The sequence below is a fragment of the Micromys minutus genome, assembly GCF_963924665.1.
Source record: "Micromys minutus genome assembly, chromosome: 33".
In the NCBI taxonomy this organism is placed as follows: Eukaryota; Metazoa; Chordata; class Mammalia; order Rodentia; family Muridae; genus Micromys; species Micromys minutus.
Window position 1 is genome coordinate 12673282 of NC_137968.1, and position 23902 is coordinate 12697183.

The 23902-nt window shown below is 35.0% G+C and overlaps 1 protein-coding gene across 3 annotated transcripts in view; it reads right to left on the reverse strand.

Annotated features, from left to right (window-relative positions):
- The window catches only part of CSMD3 (CUB and Sushi multiple domains 3), a gene marked incomplete at both ends in the record, with an annotated part of 1162760 nt that overhangs the window by 32041 nt on the left and 1106817 nt on the right, over positions 1–23902 (reverse strand). For all 3 annotated transcript variants that reach the window (XM_080909303.1, XM_080909302.1, XM_080909301.1), the window contains 6 exons: positions 721–894; positions 2350–2529; positions 13237–13413; positions 17265–17447; positions 20428–20601; positions 23096–23281. In XM_080909303.1, coding sequence (XP_080765429.1) covers positions 721–894; positions 2350–2529; positions 13237–13413; positions 17265–17447; positions 20428–20601; positions 23096–23281 — 1074 coding nt within the window. The remainder of the gene's footprint in view (positions 1–720; positions 895–2349; positions 2530–13236; positions 13414–17264; positions 17448–20427; positions 20602–23095; positions 23282–23902) is intronic.

Below are 23902 nucleotides of genomic sequence, written 5' to 3' on the forward strand. Positions count from 1 at the left end.
ATCTATCTAACTCCCTACTGCCCTCCCTATTCTATTCTCTCTCATTCTATCTCAAGCTAGAGATCAACTCTAGAGACTCATCCATGCTAGCAAGTGCTCTATGACCAGATTGCACCTACTAGGGTTAGTAAACTGCTAGATAGATAGAAAATTTTCATTCATATAAAAACAGATACTTTTTTCTGTAAAACTCTTTAACTCTGTCTGCCTAGAAGTAGCTTTAAGCTGCATGAACACAGTGGTGTTTTCCAAGATGATCTTCAGTGTAAAAAGAGTTTCAGGGGCTATGTGTCTGTCAACACTGAGGAAGTCTAGAAATAATACCTAAAGAGGGCCACTTTGATTGCTATATTAGCCCATGCCTAACAGAATTCCATAGTAAATAAAATTAGCTTTTTAATTTGATAAGTTGGTAATGTTTCTTAAGATTGTTTCATCTTTGAAAAAATTTTTAGAAAGAATAATTTAGAAAACTGTATTTTTCTTAACTGAAATAAAGCACTTTGGTTAAAATATTTTGAGCCAAACTAGAAGGAACATAATAACTCGAATAAATGGAAAAATATCTACATTTATGAAAATTGGCTTTTGAAATTTAAATCTTAATTGTGTACTTGTAGGGAGCTCAGTCTCTTTGGGTCCAGACTAGCAAATGTGAAAGGTTTAGGAAACAAATGTTACTGCAAACATTGTGGATATTATTGAAGTGCCATTACTTACGTAAGCACTGGGGGACCTCACCACTCCAGGTACCATTGCCCACACAGGTCAGAACGGCAGGAAAGGACAGCTCATATCCTGCGGAACAGATGTAGCTAATGCTGAAACCCCAGTCAAAATTTGTTCCTTCCAGCCTTCCATTAGAGATCTGGGGAGGAGTTGAGCAGGTAACAGCTGCAATTACATTAAAAGTAATTAGACACAGCTGTTGAAATACCCTGTGTGAAATAAATAAATAATTATCATTAAGAGCTGCATATGCGTCATTTAACCTTTTGGAGGGCATCACAGTGCGGCACGTTTTATTCTGCCATTGGTCTTGTTGCAAGATCTCAAAAATTTAACCCTGGAAGAGGATGCTTGCAGTTGGCAACCGGTGGTTACTAATTCCGCCTGATACTGAAGGGGAAAGCAGAGAGGGTGCCCTTCTATCTGCTATTCTGCAACTAATGACATTGTTTTCTCTTCCACAATATTATTTACCAAGGACCATAAAAGAGGATGGTGAGCTACAGATTCAACGTTGAACCTGTTTTTTTTTTTTTTTTTTTTTTTTTTTTTTTTTTCGGTCTTTTTTTTTTTAAGTAATTTTATAACACTTTCTTTTTAAAATTCAGACAAATTGTTTTTCTGGTTACAGTAGAGACTGAAAACATACAGGCACATATTTTGAGGCCTATCATACTTGTAACTACGTAATTTTAAAATATAAGCTGGCTTAGCTGGTGTTATCTTCAGACAGAGTCAAAGTGTCAATTTGAGAAGAAAAGGAGGCAACAGTCTTCTAAGCATAGAAATGAGAAGACTCTGCTGTGATGATTATCAATAGGTAGCAAGAAAACCCTGAGTTGGCTAATATGTCAATTTCCATTATATATAAGAATGACTGTGTAGAACAGCTTATAAAATATAAATGCCTATGTGTGGATCACTATGACAAACTGCATATATTATTACATATGAGATTAATATGCACAGAAAAATGAAACTGTGTCTGATTTTACTTAGATAATGTAATACTAAAAAAAAAACGGAAAAACCTTTCAATCAATACATTTGCGAAAATATAAGTTCTGTATATTCAAACTATTATCTGTATTATCAACTATTAGATACACAGAGGGATGCATGAATAGAAAACACCAATTATTAAAAATAAAGCTATCATAAAAGTTCATTGCTTGAAGTAAGGCTTCTTTGAACTCAGATATTAACCTGCCGTTATTGACACTAGCTCTTCTAAATTAAGACATTAGTTTGCCATCTGTAAGAGGATGGCCTTAATTAGCTGAGAAGATTAAACTTACAACTTGCTCAGGTGACAGTCTTTCACAAATACCCACTGTTGTAAGCACCAGTGGTGAGCACATACCAGACAGCATTGTACTTTGTTTCATGCTGAGCTACATCTCACTGTCACTAATGACAAAAAAATAAGTTTGATAAAGAGACACTTTTAACATATCTATGTATTACAGTAGGACTTTTAAGTAAACTACCCTACATTTTGGTAGCAGACAAAGAAAGCAGCAGAATAGTTATATACTTAAATATGCATAAAATTTGTTTATAAACAGTAAAATAGGTACTGGCTATAACTTGGCAATGCTGAAAGAACTATTTGCAAACCTCTACATGTTGGCATGACTCCACTCCATGTTCCATTACTTGTGCATGTTCTGACGCTGGATCCATTTAACTCCATGGTATAGCCTGGCTGGCACATGTAAGAAACATTTTGCCCAACCACAAAATCATCTCCATATCTCAATCCATTGGCTGGTATGCCTGGGTCGCCACAACTGATGACTATCAATAAAAAAAGAGAAGGACACATGGGTATCATGGCCCGTATTTAGCATCCAGAACTGAGCACAATGTACTCTTAACAAATATGTGGAAAAAATAGTTACCATGCTCATTTTTAACTATAAAATATAAGCATACCATATTTAAAGAACACATTGTCAGGTTTTGATTATAATAAAACAGACTTATTACAGAAGTTGTGCATGTGGTTTAGAAATTGTTGTTTAGACCATATATGTATGTGTATATTGTGAAGATAAAATCAGATACTGAAGAAATGATATCTCTGTGGTCAGATTTCTCATATCAAAGGCTCATCATCAACTTAGGGTGAAAGACCACCCTTAAGAATTTGAAGGACTGCAGGAGCTGAAGGGTGTTTGCAATCCCATAGGAAGAACAGCAATATCAAATCAACAGACCCCCCAGAACTCCCAGAGACTAAACCACCAATCATAGAGTACACATGAAGTGACCCATGGTTCTAGCCACATATGTAGCCGAGGCTGGCCTTGTCAGGCATCAGTGGAAGGAGAGGTTCCTGGTCCTGTGAAGGCTAGATGTCCTAGTGTAGGGAATGCCAGAGTGGGGACGTAGGAGAACATGGGTGGTTGGGGTAGCAGCTTCATAGAAGTAGGGACAGGGGAGATAGGGGATTTCTACAGAAGGAACCAGGAAAGATGATAACATTTAAAATGTAAACTAAAAAAATCCAATGAAAGAAAACTAGGTTAAAAAAATAATATTAATAATAATAATAAGAAGAAGACTCTGCAGTCCCCAAAAAGGATGACCTTAGCCAAAATGCCCAACATTGGGAAATGGAACCTGAAGAGACTACCTCCAGTAGACTTCAGTAGATAGACAGGCCCCTAGTGCAGGGATGGGTCCATCACTACATCTTAAAAATTTTGACCCAAAAGTGTTCCTATCTAAAACAAATGAAGAAACAAAAAGGAAGCAGAGCCTGAAGGAAAGGTCATCCAGTGACTAGCCCAACTTGGACTCTATCCCATGGGTGGAACCCAAACCCTAGCACTATTCCTGATGCTATGTTGTATTTGCAGTCATGTGCCTCGTATTCTTGCTTTCTGAGAGGTTCTACCAGCAGATGACTAAGTCAGATGCAGATACTAAGCCAAACATTGGACTGAGGCTGGGAACCCCTATGGAAGAGTTAGGGGAAGGACTGAAGGAGCTAAAGGGGAGGGCAACCCTAAAGTAAGAACAACAGTATCAACTAACCCGGACCCCTGGGAACTTCTAGAGACTGAGCCACCAATCAAACAGCATATATTATATAAGGCCACTGGCACATATGTAGCCAAGGACTGTACTGTCTGGCCTTTATGGGAAAGGATGCATCTAATCTTTTAGAGACTTGATGCTCTATGGAAGGAGGATGCCCCAGAGGGATTGAAGCACCCTCTCAAAGGTAGAAAGGAGGGGAATGGGGAAAAGAATTCTGGGAGGGGGGGGGGACCAAGAGAGAGGGCATCATTTGGGATGTAAATAAATAAGATAATTAACTTTAAAAAGAAATTCGCAGTTCAGGTGGTAGAATGTACGTGCTAGAGATGTTATGAATTTGGCTTTGTGAATCCAAACCTTTTGTTTTATTTAACCTTTTATTGAAAATACATTACTCTTTCATATAATACATAATAACTACAACTACATTTTATTCTTAATCCACTTCTTGTAGCTCCTCAAAACCTCCACTCTCCCTTAGATCCACCATACACACCCCTCCATTTTCTGTTCAGATATCATCCAGCTTCTAAGAGACAACAGCAAACAGGACTAAAACAAGATTTAGTAAGACTCCCCTGAAGCCTTCAAATAGAAGCTGGACAAAGCAACCCAATAGGAGTAAAATAGTCCTAAGAGAAGGCAAGAATCAGGATACACCTATTTCTACTCCTAGGAATCCCACAAACACACCAAGCTAACATTCATACCATATAAACAAAAGTGTTTTTGGTATTGAAGTGTAGGAAAACAAGACATCAGTTTGCTGTGCAATGTACCTTAATTATTGTGTTATTTCTGACTTTCCACACGTGCACTAACTTCCTCAATGGAAGTGGACAGGAGAGTGTTAAGGACCTCTATCAACCAGTGACACAGCCACCCATTCTTATTCTGGCCATACAGTAGGATTGGAAATAGGGAACCAAGCGGGCACAAGGAACAAAGACTGTGAGTATGTGACAGACTAGAACAATACCTATCTAATGGGTCAAAGACAATATTCTTCAGCTCTTACAAGAGACAAACACCAAACAGAGAGACCTGCTATTGCCATCAATAAGGCCTGAACTCCTCAGAATTCTTATTCAACACGGGCGCTGTATCCACTGCAGTGAGGTATTGTCCATGATGCATATACAATGATTCATTACTGTTACTAAAAAGACTTTGAGAAACACTTCAGGCATCTGAGAAGCAGAGATGGCAAAAAACAAAATTCAGGGAAAAAAAACCCATAGTAATAGGTATTATGATGTCTTAAAGGTGCAAATTGTTTGGAAGTATTGTCTTAAGAATGATTTGGAAATGAATTAGTTAATAGATTAGGGATAGCTAAGAAGAATTAAAATGCAAGTTATGCTCATGAGCTTGTGTAAAGAAAGCATCACCTAGTATGGTAAATCCTGATTACTTTGCCAAATCTTCTTTTCTTAATAGGGTAAATAACTCCACAAGGTAAACATTTGCCAGAAGGCTACCCTCCTCTATCTCTTACATTGTTTTAAAGTTAACTTTTCCTAGTGTTTGAAGATTCAAGCTTACCTAGATTAAATTGAGAAATAAAACATCATGACACTGTGATTAAATTATATTTATAGTTTTCTATTAAGATTCACTAATATTAGATTTTCATATGATTATATTTTTGTGCCTACAGAGTTTTAGAGTATGAATATTGACACTTAAACTGAAAAATAATATTTAGGACATCTCATATATAATCCTTGACTTCTAAAGTAGTTCACAGAATTACATCTGTCAAATTCAAACTAATTCTATTTTAAATTTTATATCAAGAATTCTCTTCTCCCAATCATTATCAATAAGAAAATAATATATTAATAAGATAAAACAGATTTGGATAAAAAAATGATTCTACACATTGCCAAAAATAATTACTATTAAACCGTCCAAATTTACTATCATATGAAAATTACCCTAGACTTTGAACTTATGTTACTGTACCTTAGCTTATTTTGTAGTTTCACCCCACATTCTTAATGGGGAAGAGGATATTAACAGAAACATCACAGAGTCTTGTTTTCTGCATAGGACCTTTTTCAGATTGGATTAGAATCTTAACAAGAAGGAACAACAATCGAGTGGGGGGGGGGGCACGTGTGTTAGATGCATGCACCAGAGAAGACAGGGGATTTGTTTTGCCCAAACGGTGAAAAGGACCTCTGATCACTGCAGCAGCATGAATGAACATCTGACAATAGAAGCTTCAGAAGGGTTTGTTCCCTGACTTTCTAACAAAGCAAAGGCCAGTGAAAGATTCAGTATCCATTAGCAACAGTCTTTGTAAATAGCACTTGCTTGGCCGGGCAATTCATTCACTACCAGCTTGTTTACAGCTACCAAAAAAGGCTTTGGTCTTTGTAGACAAAACCTTAGAACAGTAACTCTTTAGGGCTTTATTCTAAAATTAGAGAGACCAATAACTGAATGAATGTTGTGAGTTTTCTATAGAAATCTTTAGTAACCACCCAAATCCCTAAATGTGCACATATACTATTTGATAACAAGAGTGACATTTCTATCTTCTTGTATTCTCAGAGAATAGAAAAATGTAAGGTATTAAGTATTTGTTTATAGAATGTGTTAAAAGGAGTAATTTAATTGCCAGTTTAAAAGAAACATAACCAAATCACATTATTTTAAACAATTCAGCTAGTTTTGTGAAAATAGTCTCATTCCTTTTTATTCAGTTGGTGCCCATTTTTTTAATTCTTTTTAAGTCTAAAACACATGATCTCTATAGCAAAAATAAAGTATGAATGTTGTAGTTTGTTCAATTTTCCACTTTAAATTTATTTCCTGATTAATTTCTTTTTCTCACATATGACTGTGTATTTGAAATACATTATCATGTTTCATAAGTTTCAGTGTCATTGATTTTAATAGAATATGCAATGAATATTTTACATGTTTCACCCATAGGTTCAAATACTTCATTTTAATGTTTTATATCTCCTTATTCAGATATACATTGTATCTATTTTATATAACTAAATATTTTTGTGTTATTTTTCTTCACATTTATAGAAAATGCAGCAAACAGTCATGTTTGTTGACACACAAATACATAAGTGTTTTGCCAACAGGAGCACATAATAAAATGATGATAAACCATCTGTCAGGTAAATGTTTCTCAATTTGAATGATAATTTCCTTTTCAAATCCCACAGAGAATAGGTTAATCTCAACATTGGTACTATTAGTATAGTGTTCCAGATAATTCCCGACTGTGATGGTGGGTTTTGTACATTTGGAATATTCTGGAAGGTGTGTAATAACTACATGTTTTCTTCCAAAACACGGTTATTTTGAGGTGTAACCACCAAATATATGTCCTGACTTTGACAAGTGTCCTCTAGGAAGTGAAAATTGTCAAGGTCAAGAATGACAGTGCTGAGATATGACACCCTCTTCTTTAAGAAATTAGATTATATCTTAGGATGTATTCACTCCACTTTATGGTTCATCATCATTTATTTCTTTCCTGGAAGATTCGCCCTGTGTTGAGGACTACCTGCTGTAAAAAGTGAAAAGAAAAAAAAAAAGACCTCGGAAAGGTTTCATTATTCTCAGTTTGTGACTAAGATACAGCAAGGCCTTATAACTCAACTTGATTTGTTAAATGTATTGTCTCTGTCTCAAATAAATAAGACCTTCCAGGTGTACGGCACTGGGCATTGGCCCTTTTGTAAGTGGCAATCCTAGTTAATATGAAGAGAAGGGAGGCTAGCAGAGGGAGAGGGGGTGGGGGGGGGTAGACAGAGACAGACAGAGAGAGAGAGACCAAGACAGAGAGACAGAGAGACACAGAGAGACTAAAACAGAGAGACAGAGAGACTACAGAGAGATAGACTAAAACAGAGAGACAGAGAGACCAGAGAGAGAGACAGACAGAGACAATGAGTGAAATTTTTCCAAGAAAATCAAATCATTAATATTTTTCTTTTTCTATCTGAAAACTAACCTGTACCTTTCACAAAACTCCATGTATATAGTATGCAGTGTGGGCTCAAGTTACTAAGTGTACGCATATCTGGTATACATAGAAATATGCAGATAACATTAGTCAAACTTTGCCTTTAAATAAGTAGTTTATTCTGCTTTTAAATAAAATGATTTTTTTAATTTGAAGAATATAAGTACATCACCCCCTACTGTTTCCTTCCAGTAGAACCTGCTGCACTTCCTTGTTCTCTTTCAAATTCATGGCCTGTTTGCTCATTAAATTTTTGTGTATGCATATGTGTGTATGTTACTACATTTATATTCCTACATACAGCATCCTCAGTCTGTTTAATTTACTATTTATATATGATTCCACAGCTCTCTATTAGGTACTGGAAAACCAATTGGTATGCTCCTCCAAGGGAAGAACTCTCCCACTGTCTTAATTCCTTAGTTGCCTATAGTTCCTTAATACTGACTCTCAGCACAAACACAGGGAAACCCCTCATTGCATCTTAGAACCAGGGTGCCAATTTTAGCTATGTGCTGAGACACTGATTATCTTTGTTTCCCAGGCCGGGTTTTGTCTATGGATGGAACTTCATCCATAGATTCCTCTGCCCAGTCATCTGCTATTTGACTGTGTAAACATGGTTATGGCATACAGTCTTTAATCCACAGGAAGGAAACCAGGGGTTTTGAGAGAGCTGCCATTCAGAACTGGCATTATTGACTTTCCTAATTAATAGCTGTTATCAATTACTACTTTTTATAATAGTGAATGTTTGTCATATGAATCATAGTGATCAATCTTCTTAGAAATAATTTTGTTTGTGCTTTAAAAGCGTCTTGTGTCATTCATTCTCACTGACTGGTGATTCTAAAACACATGATGCCCCAGGGAAGAGCGATACTAGCAGGGTAAGGTAGAGGTGGGTGGGTAAGCACCCTCTTAGAAGCAAAGGAATGGGGGCAACAGGTGAACAACTCCTGGAGTGGTACCTGGAATGGGAGCAACATTTGGAATGTAGTAAGTCAAATAATTCATAAAATGAATTTTAAAAATTGAAACTTCATTGTTGTCTTATGTTGTATTTGTCTCACATGTTAGAAACAACTTTGTTGGTTATGAAGAAATAACTGTTAAGGAACTATAACTGTGCAAAGGACGTGGTCATTTTAACATAAAATAAAATCATTCTGTATGACTTGAATAGTGGTATGAAAAGAAAATGAGAATTAGAAAGTTTGGCGGGACAAAAAGCTTGGAACGAGTGCAATGTGTTCTTCTGGCTTATTGACATTGTCTTATTAAGTCAGGCTGTTCTCGGTCATTGCAATGAAGACAGAGAATAAAGCTAAGAAGTAAAACCAGAGATGACAAAGTTCAAGGTCACAATGAAACAGCTGAACAAGGCTGTGTGGGTGCCATGCACGAGATTAATTTTTGCTGCTACACTTACAGATTGTCATGGCACGTAAAGCCTTGTTTCTATACCTCACCCCAAATTACTAATGTTTCCAATGTGAAATAGAAGTGATAGTGTTTTCATAACCATGTGAGAATTAAGTAGAAGAGTTCTGTTAAGCACTTAGCACAATTTCTAATTGCTAAATATTCATGGACATATGTTATTACCTGTGAACTGGTGTGGTACACATAGAATAAAAGGAAAATTTAAAAGGTTTTGGCTGTCTGAATCTGTGTACGTACTTGCATACATGCAATAGGAGCTTGCACTTGCAATGTTTGCTTCCACGAAATAAATGTCTGTAGAAATTTACCCAAGTACAATGAAAAAATATTGTTAGATGAGAATATAACATGAGATGTGGGGCTTTTTTTCTCATGGATGAGATCAGAGCACTTTGGGGCTGACTAGAAGGTTTTAGTTTTCTGAAAGATAAAACTCACATTTAAGTCTAGACCAGCTGTCACTAGACATGGGAGTTTATGATTTCTTGATCTCAGATTCCTCAGCCTCCACAACTATGGAAAATATACCTATAACCTTTAGGAATAACACTATTTCAGATATTCTTATAAACAACACAGAAAATGATCTTCCTAGCAAATTGATTATTAGTCTTATCGGGTTAGTTCTGCGGGCCAGGAAAACACCAAAATATTGAACCTGTTTATTGCTACGGCTCATTCATAAAAAGGAGCAAAAGAGTCACTGAACCCTCTCCTAATATCTAGGCTATGCCAGTCTTCCCTCACAGTCCGTTTATGCAAGTCCATTTTATCTGCATGTAGCTATTTGGCATAGGAATTATTGAGAATATCTAGAATCAATAGTATGTGTGGTTGAAGTGATTAAACAGATAAAGATTACATTTATGGAGCTATTAGAAATCATCATCTATGCTGGATAAAGACTTTACAGTGAAAATATTTGAGTGCTTTACAAGACTAAAAATTGTTCCCACATTACAAAGTGAAAGAATACCCAAAATATATGCATATTACATAATTACTAAAAACATATGATTTTACATAATTTGTTATGTTTGACTTTCATAGAATTTCATGCAGGGTGTGATTAGAACACTCAATTGAAATTTTATTTACAAATTTAACATTAATTTATTTGACACTGATACTTAAGCCCTTGTGTATAGTTACCATAAAAATAAAGTGACTCTAAAACGCAAATAAAAAATCAAATGTATTAAATTATATTTGTCTTGAATTTAACAATGTTGATATGTATACACAATAAAAAAATTAAGTGATTCTTTTCATAAATGACAGAAAGTAATGTGTAACACTGAATTCTTCTGATAGTCAGGAAGTCCTTCAATGCTGTCATTTCTCTGTCTTTTGACCTATGTAATACAAGTCTAGAACAATGTCTAAAGTCATAAAATTCTACATACGAATCCCTTCCATTAATAAGAAGAAATAGACACAAAAACTGTATGGTACTGGTACAGAGACAGGGAGGTAGATCAATGGAATAGAATTGCAGATCCAGAAATGAACCCACACACCTATGGTTACTTGATATTTGTCAAAGAAGCTAAAACCATTCAGTGGAAAAAAGACAGGATTTTCAACAAATGGTGCTGTTCCAACTGGTGGTAAGTATGTAGAAGAATGCAAATTTATCTATACATATCTCCCTGCACAAAGCTCAAATCCAAGGGGATCAAGGAAAAAAACCAAATACACTCAAACTAATAGAAGAAAAATTTAGGAAGAGCACATATAGGCACTAGGGGAAATTTTCCTGAACAAAACACCAATGGCTTATGCTCTAAGATCAAGAATCAACAAATGGGACTTTATAAAATTGCAAAGCTTCTGTAAAGCAAAGGGCAAAATGGCAACCAACAGATTTTGAGAGGATCTTTATAAATCCTTCATCTGAAAGAGGGTTAATGTCCAATATATAAAAAGAACCCAAGAAGTCAGACTCCAGAAAATCAAATAATCCTATTTAAAAATGAGGTACAGAGCTAAACAAAGAATTCTCAACTGATAAATATTTGATAGTTATGAAGCACCTAAGGAAATCTTTATTATCCTTAGTATTCAGGAAAATGAAAATCAAAACAAACCTGAGATTCTACCTCACAACAGTCAGAATAGCTAAGATCAAAAAACTCAGAAGACAGCAGAGGCTGGCAAGGATGGGGAGGAAGAAGACTTCTCCATTTTTGGTGGGACTTCAAGTTGGTACAACAGCTCTAGAGGTTCCTCAGAAAACTGGACATAGTTCTACCTAAGGACTCAGCTATACCACTCCTGGGTATATAGCCAAAAGATGCTCCAACATATAACAAAGACCCAGGCTCTACTATGTTAATAGAAGTCTTATTTATAATAGCCAAAAGCTGGAAAGAACCCAGATGTCCTTCAACAAAGGAATGGATACAGAAAGTGTGGTACATTTACACAATGGAATACTACTCAGCTATTAGAAACAATGACTTCATGAGATTTTTTTTAGGCAAATGGACGGAACTACAAACTATCATCCTCAATGAGTTAATACAATCACAAAAGAGCACACATGGCACGTAGTTACTGATAAATGGATATTAGCTCAGAAGCTCAGAATATGTAAGATACAATTCACAGACCATAGAAGCAGGAGGAGGGAAGATGGGATAGGGGGTAGAGAGGGGAATCCAGAAAAGGGGTTAACATTCGAAATGTAAATAATATATATATCCCATAAAAATGTTTGAAATCAGAAGAAAACTAAAGTCTGGCTAGTAATTCAATTCCATATCATATGAAATCCTATCAGTCTTCTCTTTGTTTTTATTGTACTTTTTAATGTACTCAATTTTCACTGGAACCTCCTTGTTTCCTCTTTAGGGATATCCTTTTCTGTTCATAGCTCTGGCTATTATTAATCAATTAGCCATAGTCTTGCCAATGGTGAGCCTGTAGCAAATGCCCATGTTTAGTAAAGCAGAGAGGTGAGTTACAATGTTCAGCATGTTATTTTTCTTTAAGGTATTAAAGTAAAGCAATCAACTATGTATTTTGTATTTTCAACTTGGTGTCTCCTTAATTGGTTTTCAGTGATTTTCCCACCTGCTACTCATTCCAGTATTCCCTGCCTATTCTCATCTGTATCTCCTTAGGAGGGAAAACAGGCATCTAAGGGACAATAATAAAATAAAGTATATTAAGGTAAAAACCAAATAAACTGGAATAAGACAAAGCAAACAAACATAAGGAAGACAGCCCAAGACAGCACATAAGAAACAGGTATAGACTCAGAGACAAACTTGTCCCCACTCTCAGGAATCCCCAAAACACAAAAGTTGTAGCCATAGCATATGTGAAAAGACCTATCAGAGTTTCAGGCTGGGCATGGACCTACTTTTTCTGAGAAATATAAAGAAGCAAAAATAAAACATTTCCACAAGTATGATGTTCCCTAAACCTGTATCTTTCCTTTATCGTTCTGTTCAGGTTTCATCTGTCTATTTAGCCTTTCTATTACCTTACCTTTCTAAATTCTTTATTTTTCTCATTTTTGCTTTTTTTATTTGATCTGGGTTTTTCCATTGTTTGTGAAGAAACTCAAGGTTTCATATGCATTTGGCAAAAACGGAATGGTGCTACTTCAAAACACCTACACAATCTTTCTGTGTCAAGATGAATACTCATAAACAATGACTATGCCTTTTAAGCATCAAAATAAATGTTGATTTGAGTTAGTTTGGAAGAAAAAAATTGAAACCATTATAATTTATTCTGATGAACTGGTAATTAAAATTATTCTAAAAGTGGTATTAAATGATGTAAAATGTGATTGATTTTTATTAATTCCTCTTTTCTTATTCAGCCAAGATATAGAGTATCTTATTAAGGCTACCAATTATTAAAATCATCAGTGTATAATTTAATCATAAACATGCATAATCTCTTAACTTCATAGCTAACATTTATTTAAAACTTAAGACAGTTTTAGATATTTTCCATTTTAGGACAATTTTTAAATATTAAGGAAAACTTACTTGTACAGTTGGGCAAGTTTCCAGACCATGTTCCATTGGCAGTGCACTGTCTGACAGAGGGTCCCGATAGGATGTACCCTTCCGTGCAAGAGTAGATTACAGAACTGGAAAATGTGGTGCCATCAATTCGGAAAACTTTCCCATTGGCCGTTGTTCCTGGATTACCACACTGAACAGCTATGAAACAAAAAGTTAACTGAGTATGTTAAAAAATAATGCAAATAAGAATCCTTCTGCAAAGTCTTAATGACGAATGTTCCAATATTACATATGAAACTTTTTCTAGCAGTATCTTGAGAAGTATTTGAAATGCAAGATGAATCTGTGTTGATTTTGCTGGCTTGATTACTAGATTTCCAATGAAAAAAATATTTTAACCTGTTAGTAGCATTAATAGTTTTATTATACCCACTCCAAAGTAAAGTAACTGTTTAAAGAGGGTTGTCTTCAAACACCAGGAGAATTTTCTTTTGCCTAATAACACTTCATTAATAACAAAAATCTATTATGTCTGCAATTCTACAGCACATCTGTAATATATATATATTATATATATATATAATTATATATACATTATAATATTGTATACAAACCATGAATATAAAATGTGTAAAATTTGCAGCACTAGGAAGGAACAATAGGCAACTAATGACTGCTATAGAATTAACCTGTCCCAAAGATGAGACCCTTATTGGCTATCCAACACAAAATGATCAGTTCAGAAATCATATACACACATCAACAATTAAAACTGGCTGAACGGGTTTCATTTATACTTACATGTACTTAGGTACATTTATACATACATACAGATATGCACATATATGTTTGTGGTGAAATATTTAAAGAAAAGGGGGCTATCAATTTGAGAGCTGGGTACTTCAGTGGAGTTGGGATGAAAGTAATTCGCAAAGAGCTGGAGGAAAGCAAAATGCATGAGAAAAAAATGTAATTTTATTTCAGTTAGAAATAAATATAAAATAAATAATGCTTTGTAGCATGAGATTTTTTTCAATTTCTAGTTAAAAATTACAAAATATCATTTTGTATCACTAATTTAATAACTTTATTCAATTTAGTAAAGAAATCCTCAGAAGTAAAGTAATAAATACATCAAATGATAGATACAATAAATATGTAGCGATTTTGTCAGATCACTCTTACATATAACAATGAAAATCACCATATGCTTCTCTATGATATTTTCATTCTACTAAATATTTTCAGCCATTTATATACAATATCTCTTAAAACAATCAATTTTATAAAATTATAAACAATATGTCAGTTAGCCATGTATGTGTTCAGAAAACAATGTTAATTTCAGTCTTTGGTACATCTATATAATATTTTGTTTCACAGAAAAAATAATAGCTTCCATTATTCACTAGAGAAAGCTGCATCTTGGCAGCACCTTAACTGTCATTATAATTAATAAGCTCATGAAAGTCAATTTAAGCCTCTGAGAAGCTGAGCATCTATTTTTTTGCATTTTGTTCAGCTACTGTATTCTTTAACTGCGCTCTGTATACAATCGGAGTTTCTATTTTTCCTAAAGGCTGTTAGAATCAGTCAAGCTAATGAGAATAAGGATCTTTACTAGACCATATGTACTAATCTTAAGTATGATAAAAAACATTCTACAAAAGAGTCAGTCAGCAACCGAAGAGTGTTCTATTGGAAGCAATTTCCTGTTTGTAAATCAGTGTTTGGTGCAACCTCAGATAAGTCTTTTTAAGTAGCTTTGCAAACTGTGTTTTCAATACAAAGCAATGAGGCAATTCCCAAGGGGAATTGTTAAGTACACCTCCGTGTATACCTCATCTTAAAGTACATTAATATCAATTTGAAGTATCGCATATTATCAATCCTAGTAAGAAAAGTTGTATTCCATAAATGGTAATTTAATTTAGGTACTTTTATTCCTTTTATACAAGCTGTGAAGATAAATCATAATGATACAAGGTTAATGTGAGAAGTTTTATGTTTCTACAGTCTGCATTACAAATACATAGAGTTAAAAAAATGTCTGGCTTTTTATTTTCACTCAAAACATTTGCAATGTTGTTATTTGTTTTAAAAGAATGATAAAAGATATTTCAACAGAATTATTATCTGCTATAATTCTGTGACAGAGAGGTGTCAATAAAATATTGATATGTTTAGAATGGGGTTCTGAAATGTGTAGTGACTTTTGAAATTATCCCCATAAATTTGAATAGACTTTAAATTATAATAACATACTGCTCAGCCCTTTACTGCTGTGAAAAAGGACCTTCCTCTTAAACGAGGAGGGATTTGCTTTGGCTCACGGGGTTAGTGGTTTAGTATAATGCCAGATGATCCACGATTAGATAATTTCAATAAATAAAATCACCTTGGTGATCTGAGGGAGAGGCAGAACAAAGATTCTTCCCTGTAGGTGACAAGGAGGGAGAGAGAAGGAATAGAGCAATACTCCCTCCTCAGATTTATATACCTGCTGCCTACTTGCTTCTTAGAACTAGGACTATTTGCATAATTCTGCCACCTCTCAATAGTCTACTCAGACTTTAACTTACTAAATTAAACTTCATGAAACCACTGCAGAGAACAGAGCTTTCATGCTTTACTAGTGTCAGAGGAAATAGCCTCATGGACACACTTGGAGATATATTTAGCGGCCTTATTTGTGATAGCAAGATGCTGGAAACAACCCAGATGATTCACAACAGAAGGATGGATACAGAAAATGAGGTTCATTTACACTGTGGAGTACTACTCAGCTACTAAGAACGAGGGCATCATGAGTTTTGCTGGCAAATGGGTGGAACTAGAAAATATCATCCAGAGAGAGGTAACTCAGACCCAAAGGGACATGCATGGTATATATTTACTAGTAGGTAGATATTACCACAAGAACTAGAGAGCACCCCAGGATACAACACACAGAACTCAAGGTTAATAAACTGAAGGTCCCAAGATAGGATTCCTTAATTCCACATTGGAGGGAGGAGAAGGCAATGATGGGAGCAGAGGGAAGGACCTGGATGGGACAGTGGACAGGGAGGGGAAGAGGGAGAAACATGATGAGGTCTTTGCAGGGAACAGGAGTGAAGTCCTGAGGGCCAGCAGAAAGAATGGAAACAGGCAATCTCTGGAGTCAGGAGGGTGGCTGGACCCTCTAGAATGTACCAGAGATCTGAGAGGTGAGAGATGCTCAAGACTTAGATGAAATACTCAACAGTGTGGAGAGGGAACTTTTGGAGTCTATCTCCAGTAGAAGGACAGGACATCAAGTAGAGGAATAGAGTTGCCATCCCACTGTCAGAAGCTCTGACCCAGAATTTTTCATGTCTAAAAGACAAAATGGAGAAGAAACTGGGGGAGGGGAGGTTCAAGCAATCAGCTCAAATTGGGATCCAGGTCAGGGGGAGGCCTCAAACAAGGTCTGACACTATTAGTAATGCTATGGAGTGCTTACAGACAGAAGCCTGGTATATCTGCCCTTCAAGAAGCCCAAAAGGTATCTAAAGGATTTGAATGTAGCTACTTATACCCAACCAATGAACAGAAGCGGCTGACCCATGTGGTTGAAATGGGAAAAAGGGTTGGACAAAGCTGAGGAGGAGGCCAACCCTCCTATAGTAGGGCCAGCAGTCTCAACTACCCAGGTCCCATGAGATCTCTTAGACACTGAGCCACCAACCAAGAAGCACATACCAACATGAGGTGCCCAACACATATACAGCAGAGGACTACCTTGTCTGGACTCAGTGAGAGATGTTCCTAACCCTTGAGAGACTTGAGGCCTCAGGGAGGTCTGCTTGCGTGGGGAGGGTGGGTGGAGATGTCCTCTTGGAGATAGGGGAGGGAGAGGGGGAGCAGTCAGAGGGTAGACAGGGCAATGGCTGGCAACTGGACTGTGAAAAAGTTTAAATAATAATAATAGTAATAATAATAATAATGTTTGATTCCATGCATAATCGGATAATCAGATTAAAGTGTGACAAGCACTCTCAGTATATTCAACTTCAATTTGAGATTACCTTTGCACTCTGGCTGTCTGCCAGTCCAACTGCCATTGGATAAACATGTTCTTTCCTCTGAGCCATACAGAATGTATCCAGTATCACAGGCAAACCTTACAGTGCTTTTGGTTCTGAAATCACTTTCCTGTCTGGAGCCATGGCCAGGCGTTCCTGGATCTCCACATGTACCTGTCGTATCTCCTGCATGCAGAAAAGTTCTGATTAATTTATCAGGATATGTACTTACTGTGTTCACCACTTTCGCCCACAGTCTGGTAGGCATTTTTTATATCCATGCTATTGTCACTTAATGTGACTGAGTAAAATATAGATTTCATAATTCCCATCTGACTGTACTCATATGAACAAAAAGCACAAATAAAATAATGGTTTTTGACTGTTGTGTTATTTTCATTATTGGAGATTGTATATTTAATTAACGAGTTACAGATATCTCATTAATATACCCACAATATATTTAATAATAGAATGGGAAAATGTATTCATGGCAAAATTTGCACTTGATAGAGAATATATTTATATAAACTTAAAAAAATCTGGATTTGGTAGTTACACAATTAATTCTATGAATCACTTTGTGACTAATAATCTTTTAGCCGTGCTGGAGCTTCTGTAAGCTAGAACACTACGAACGACAGAATAGAATTCTTCCAATGAATTACATTTTGCCCCTTGTAAATTTCCTCTTGCAATGGCTGTTAGCAAAGAGATAGCAACTATCTAAGTTTTTCCTCTATGAAAACATTGAAATAAATAGTAAACAACCTTGAATTAAAAGCTAGGAATCAATTTCACATAGGATCAATACTGTTGTCACAAGGTCCTGATCCTTGCTTTAATTATCACAAGTTTCTCATTGTCTACACTCCTTTACTATTTCTAATTACAGTATAGATAGATATCACACACACACACACACACACACACTGAGCTAGAACAATTGCGGGGGGGGGGGGGGAGAGATGAGTTGACACTTTCTATTTGTCACTGTATTTCCTCCCGTGAGTGCTCTGTTCTCCCTTCTAAGAAGGACTGAGGCATCCCCATTCTGGTCTTCCCTCTTTTTGAGCTTCATAAGGACTGTGAGTTATTTCTCAGGTATTCTGAGCTTTTGGGGCTAATACCCACTTATCGGTGAGAGAGGAACAGGGATTGAAGAAAAGATTATTCAGAGTCTGCCTCACCTGGGAATCTATCCCATACGCAGCCATTAAACCCATACACTATTGTTGATGCCAAGAAGTGCTAACTGGAGCCAGCTATGGATGCCACCTCAGAGGGACTGCCAAAGTCAAACAGATATAGTTGAGGATGCTTGCAGCTAACCATCTGACAGAATATGGGAACCACGATGAAGGAACTAGACAAAGGACTGAAGGAGCTGAAAGGGTTGCACCCTCATGGGAAGAACAAAATTATTAACCAACCAAACCCTCCACAACTCCCAGAGACAAAACTACCAACCAGTGAACATACATGGAGAGACCCATGGCTCTAGTTGCATATGTAGCAGAGGATGGCACTGTCTGGCATCAATGGGAGGAGAGGCCTTTGGTCCAGTGAAGGCTCATTTTCCCAGTGTAGGGAAATGCCAAGGTGCTGACATGGGAGAGGGTGGGTTGGGAGAGGGAGCACCTCCATGGAAGCAAGTAGAGGGGAGAGCGGAGTTTGGGAAAGGGGATAACATTTGATATGTATATACAAAGAATACCCAATAAAAATGAAAATGAAATAATAGAAGCAAACTGCTTAAAAAACACTTTCTAAATGTACTTTCATACATGTTATTGTGGAATCTTTGCATAAACTTCTACTTTTTAAATCTACTATGTAATGCTAATTACAAGTGTTTAGATTAGTTAGTATATTGCATACATTACATATATATATACATATTATATATAATGTTTAACATATGCAGCAGTTTATTCTTCACTTCAATATTAGGTTTTTAATATACTGTATAAAGGGGAAGAGGATGTTTATATGGTTTGTCTTTGTTTACTTATTATGAGTAAGTTAACAATAAGACTAATTATCATGGAGGACAGTTTTAGGATTACACTAATTTGTAAGTTAAATTTGAAACCCCAAACTCCTACGGTCATGATTAAGTTTTAAATTCAGTCACTTTACCTTTCTGAGAAAACAATGTAAAACTGTTCCTAAAATATCATCTTTACAAAATTTAATTATATAAAAAGGGTTGATTAATATGTAAATTTAGAGGACTGTTGGAAAAGAATATCATATCTAGGTAATCGATGAATACAAATATAAATGACCTGAGATCTACTCTATATCTAACAATATTATGATATTTCTAAAGCAAAAATGTGTTACATATTTCCTAACATGCATTATGTACTTTATCAATGGGCTATTAATTAAACCTACATCTTATATTCATTAATTTAAATATAACTGCAATTGTTATAATGAATAAATATATATTATAATAATAATAAATAAATAACTTTGGTATTGATAAATAGCTTTCATAAAACTCATTGGGTCATGGAAATTTAAAGCCTTTAGAATGTGTTTTTAATTGACCACTAAGCCAGCTTTGCTTAGAGAAAAAGAGAAATGAATTCTGATAAACATTACTCCTTTTCAGTCTTGGTAGAATCAAACTTGATATGTACTAAAATAGAATGTCTACAGAGTCATTATGAATTCCTACTGAACCAAATTCTAAAATCACTTGCGTGTTTACATAGGGCACAGGCACAATACAAAAGCACCCTCCTGAGAATTAGCCTGTTTCTCAACCTGTGGCTCATGACCCCTTTGAAGAGTCAATTGATTCTTTTGGAAAGCTTACTTATTGCCTGGTTTACATATCAGATATTTGTGTTACTAATCCTAACAGTAACAAAATTAGAGTTCTGAATTAGAAACTAAAATAATTCTATGGATAGGAGGGACCACAAAATGAGTAACTGGGTTAATGGGTCATGGCATTAGGAAGTTGAGAACCACTGATCTAGGGAATTAGCATCCTTTGTCTTTTTATTCACATTCCCTTAGAAGCACTCAAATGAACGTTTTTCCCGTCTTCACTCACAAAGTTTTTAAGGGGGACATTGGGTGTCCTTAGAGTGTGGATTAGTAATCATAGTAAATGTCTGTCATACACAGTTTATTCCAGTGATACCTGAACAATGAGGTTGAGATCCACTCCAATGTCCATTTAACTGACAAGTCCTTGATGCCTGGCCTAGAAGAGAACGCTTTCCTGTGCAGGAATAGTGAACGGTTGACCCAAAAGTATACTTCTCTCCAGACAGGACTGCATTAGGAGGAATGCCAGGGTGTCCACAGTCAACCACTACAATACATAATTTTTGAATATAAAATTTTTTTATATCTCCTATCGGACAACCTCAATCAGCTTGATTATAAATAAAATATAATCTTTTTTTATCCCAACACATAGCAAAGCACTTTTCAGCCAGTACTCTGAAGACCACATGTGACCAAAGTCAAATATGACTGTAAATAGACACAAAATCAGAAACTTACTTAAAATATTCTGACATTTTATTTACTTTTTATCTTTATAAAGATAGTCAACTGTTTACTTTGTAGATGACAGATTTGGTTACAATGCCAAAAGGTTAACTTAAACATTACTAAGATGACCATATCCTTGATATTAAAAACTCTAGAAAATAGATACACCTACTTTATAAAATGTAGTTTTATTAACATAAAACAAATGTCTTAGCTATAGGAACTATTGATCCTGAGGATGAGTTTAATAGGAATTTGTACGATAAATATATACAGCCATGTTGGTTTTACTGTAAGAAGGTGGGTTAGAACTGACTACTCCATATTCAGTCATTAAACAGTTATATGGCATTAGTCGGTTGTTTTGAAATACATATATAACTGGAGGAGTATGTACAAATTATTTACAGAACTGAGACAGATCAACTAAGGAAGCCTAGTTTGACTACACCTAGACAATACCAAAGTTAAAAGGGAAGAAATTGGAGACTAAAGAGATAGCGAAAAGAATTTCTGTGATTCACAGTCTATCTTCATGTCTGACACCTATTCATTCTAGATGTTGAACAAAGAAAAGACTCAGAAATTTCTTGACACTCAAAATGTTTCTGTGCTTAAAAGAATTAAAAATGGAAATATTGTAGAAACCTTTGAAATTAGTATATGTTCACTAATAAATCAAGTTTCTAGAAAGATCCAAAGCTATTCACTTTTAGCTTTGTGCAAAATGTGCAAAATGAGGCATAAACTTCAATAATGACTTTGATATTTCTCAACCTCCACAGTTTATTCATCAATAAACTCAAAGACTCATCAGAAATAAACAATAAAATAAACCGAATGGATTTAATGTTTTTTGTGTTCTACGAAAATATTTTAACATTAATGTTATAGTTATAAAGTTCCTGTAAGTAAATTATTCAAATCATTGGGTCAGTCTACTAAAAGAAGTAACATCAATTTTATTCCCCAGGTCAAACCAATACATTAGCTACATGAAATCTAAATTTTATGGACATGTGAGATCTCTGCTTCTCCAATAGTGGACTAGTATTGCCACACATTTTCATTAAAACTTACTTCATAAACAGAGAAGAAATCCCTCTTAACAAAACATAAATAACTTTACTATTATTACCAAAAGTTAAGGAAACAATCATTTTGTAATACTTTATAAAATTTTTATATTATAGCAAGTCAATTTGTGACATTTTAATTTTCTGAATCAGATTTATATTCACTTCTAGATTTGAAGTTTTTACATTTAACTTTTAAATTGTGTGTGTGTATTTGTGTGTGTGTTTGTATGTGTGTGAAATAAACACACAGTTTATGTACACATAATTAGAAATATATCCTAAGATCTACAAGTTTTAAAGTGCTTCTTAAATCTCCAAGTATTTGAAGAAACAATAGTTTTTCACATTAACACTTAATTATGTCAAACAATAGTTTAATATTAATATAAAATATAAATATTTTTGCCTCTAAAACACTGATAACCATAAAAAGGGGGATGGCACTTTTTGTCTCATCTGCTGCCTTTATTCATACACAGCAAATAATAGAAAAATGCCTGTCATGTTTCTGGTGTAGTAAATTTTTATAAGATTAAATCTTACATCTTTGAGGGAAACTTATTGAAACACATCCTATTCATCACAGAAGTTTCTATTGCTCAGGAATCAAAAATTGACACTGACCTGATTCTATTTACTTCCCCCTCTCTCTCCCCAAGTATATATGAGCAGAAAGGAGTGCCAAGAGACATTTGCAGACAAAAAATATAAAAGAGGCTCATATCAGCCAAGCTACCTGAAAGAAGCAGAGACCTATAAAAGGATCCTACCATCTAAGCTGCTTAAAAGGACAGTTTAAAATTGTCTACGCTTAAGCAACTTGTACAGTACACTCAGAGTTTCTAACCTTCTTGAGCTGTCATTCATGTTGGACTTATGGTGTACCTTGTCTATTAGTCATTTCTGCTCATGTTATAATCTCTCTCTCAAATTCTTGTTCATAACCCCATGGGTCATCACCAGGATGTGTGTGTTCTCTAACAGGGCTAAGTAGATGTCTGTTCTATTATCTCTAGGAATAGACATAATATTATTGAAGAATGTTTAGAAAATAAAGTGATATTATAGGAAAACAATTCATTAATGAATTTGTGAAATTTGTGAATATGTACCTTTGAAATAAATTAAGTTAAGGGAATTTCTTCTGGTGCATAGTTTGGGTTATAGCAATAAAAATCAATATTGTTTCCAGTACATTTTTTATAGGAACAATTCACATTATCTACTTACTGATACATTCTGGTAAAGGTTTGTCCCATTGCCCATTTGGCTGACATATCAAAACTGAAGAGCCAAATAAAAAGTACCCTGGGTTACAGTCATAGAAAACCACCGTGCCATAGGTAAAATTCCCGTGTTCAATCTTGCTTTCTCTTTTGGAATTGGCTGGAATTCCAGGATCAGAACAGTTCACCACTAAAGAAGAGAAAAAGTTACAGGTTAGTTTAAGAATAACATAAATAAACCTAGGTATGATTCTGTTGAATTTTTTAAAACCTTCATTTTAGAAATAAATTTACTCAAATAAATCAAACATCTGAGAAATTTAGTTCCTCCTGTAATTTATGAAATAATAGTCTGATATTTGTGTAGATGGAGACACAGATTAAAAAATTATTGTAATTTCGGGTACCATAATAACTCCTAAGAATTTTTCTAAATATAGATTGAAGAAGTACCCCACTTGAGTTATTTTTGTTAATACCGTAAAATATTGGAGAAAAATAATTATTTTTAACAAAATAAATTTTATTGTAGTTCATTGAAAAATAAGTTAGGATTCTCTTTAATCTGGAACTATCCAGTAAACACTGAGAAGAATGAAACAGCAGGGTAATAGAGGGATATTTTGTAAAAGTAAAAAGAAAAAAAAAAATACCAAAAACACATTTCAGTAATCATGAATAGAAAAGTAATTGAAATTTATCTTAAATATTGCATATATATGTAATTCAAAATAGCTGTGACCTAATATCAGGCAGAGAGAAAGCCTTACAGTTTTAGATCTACTAATGTAAAAGGGGTGAAATTTCACTG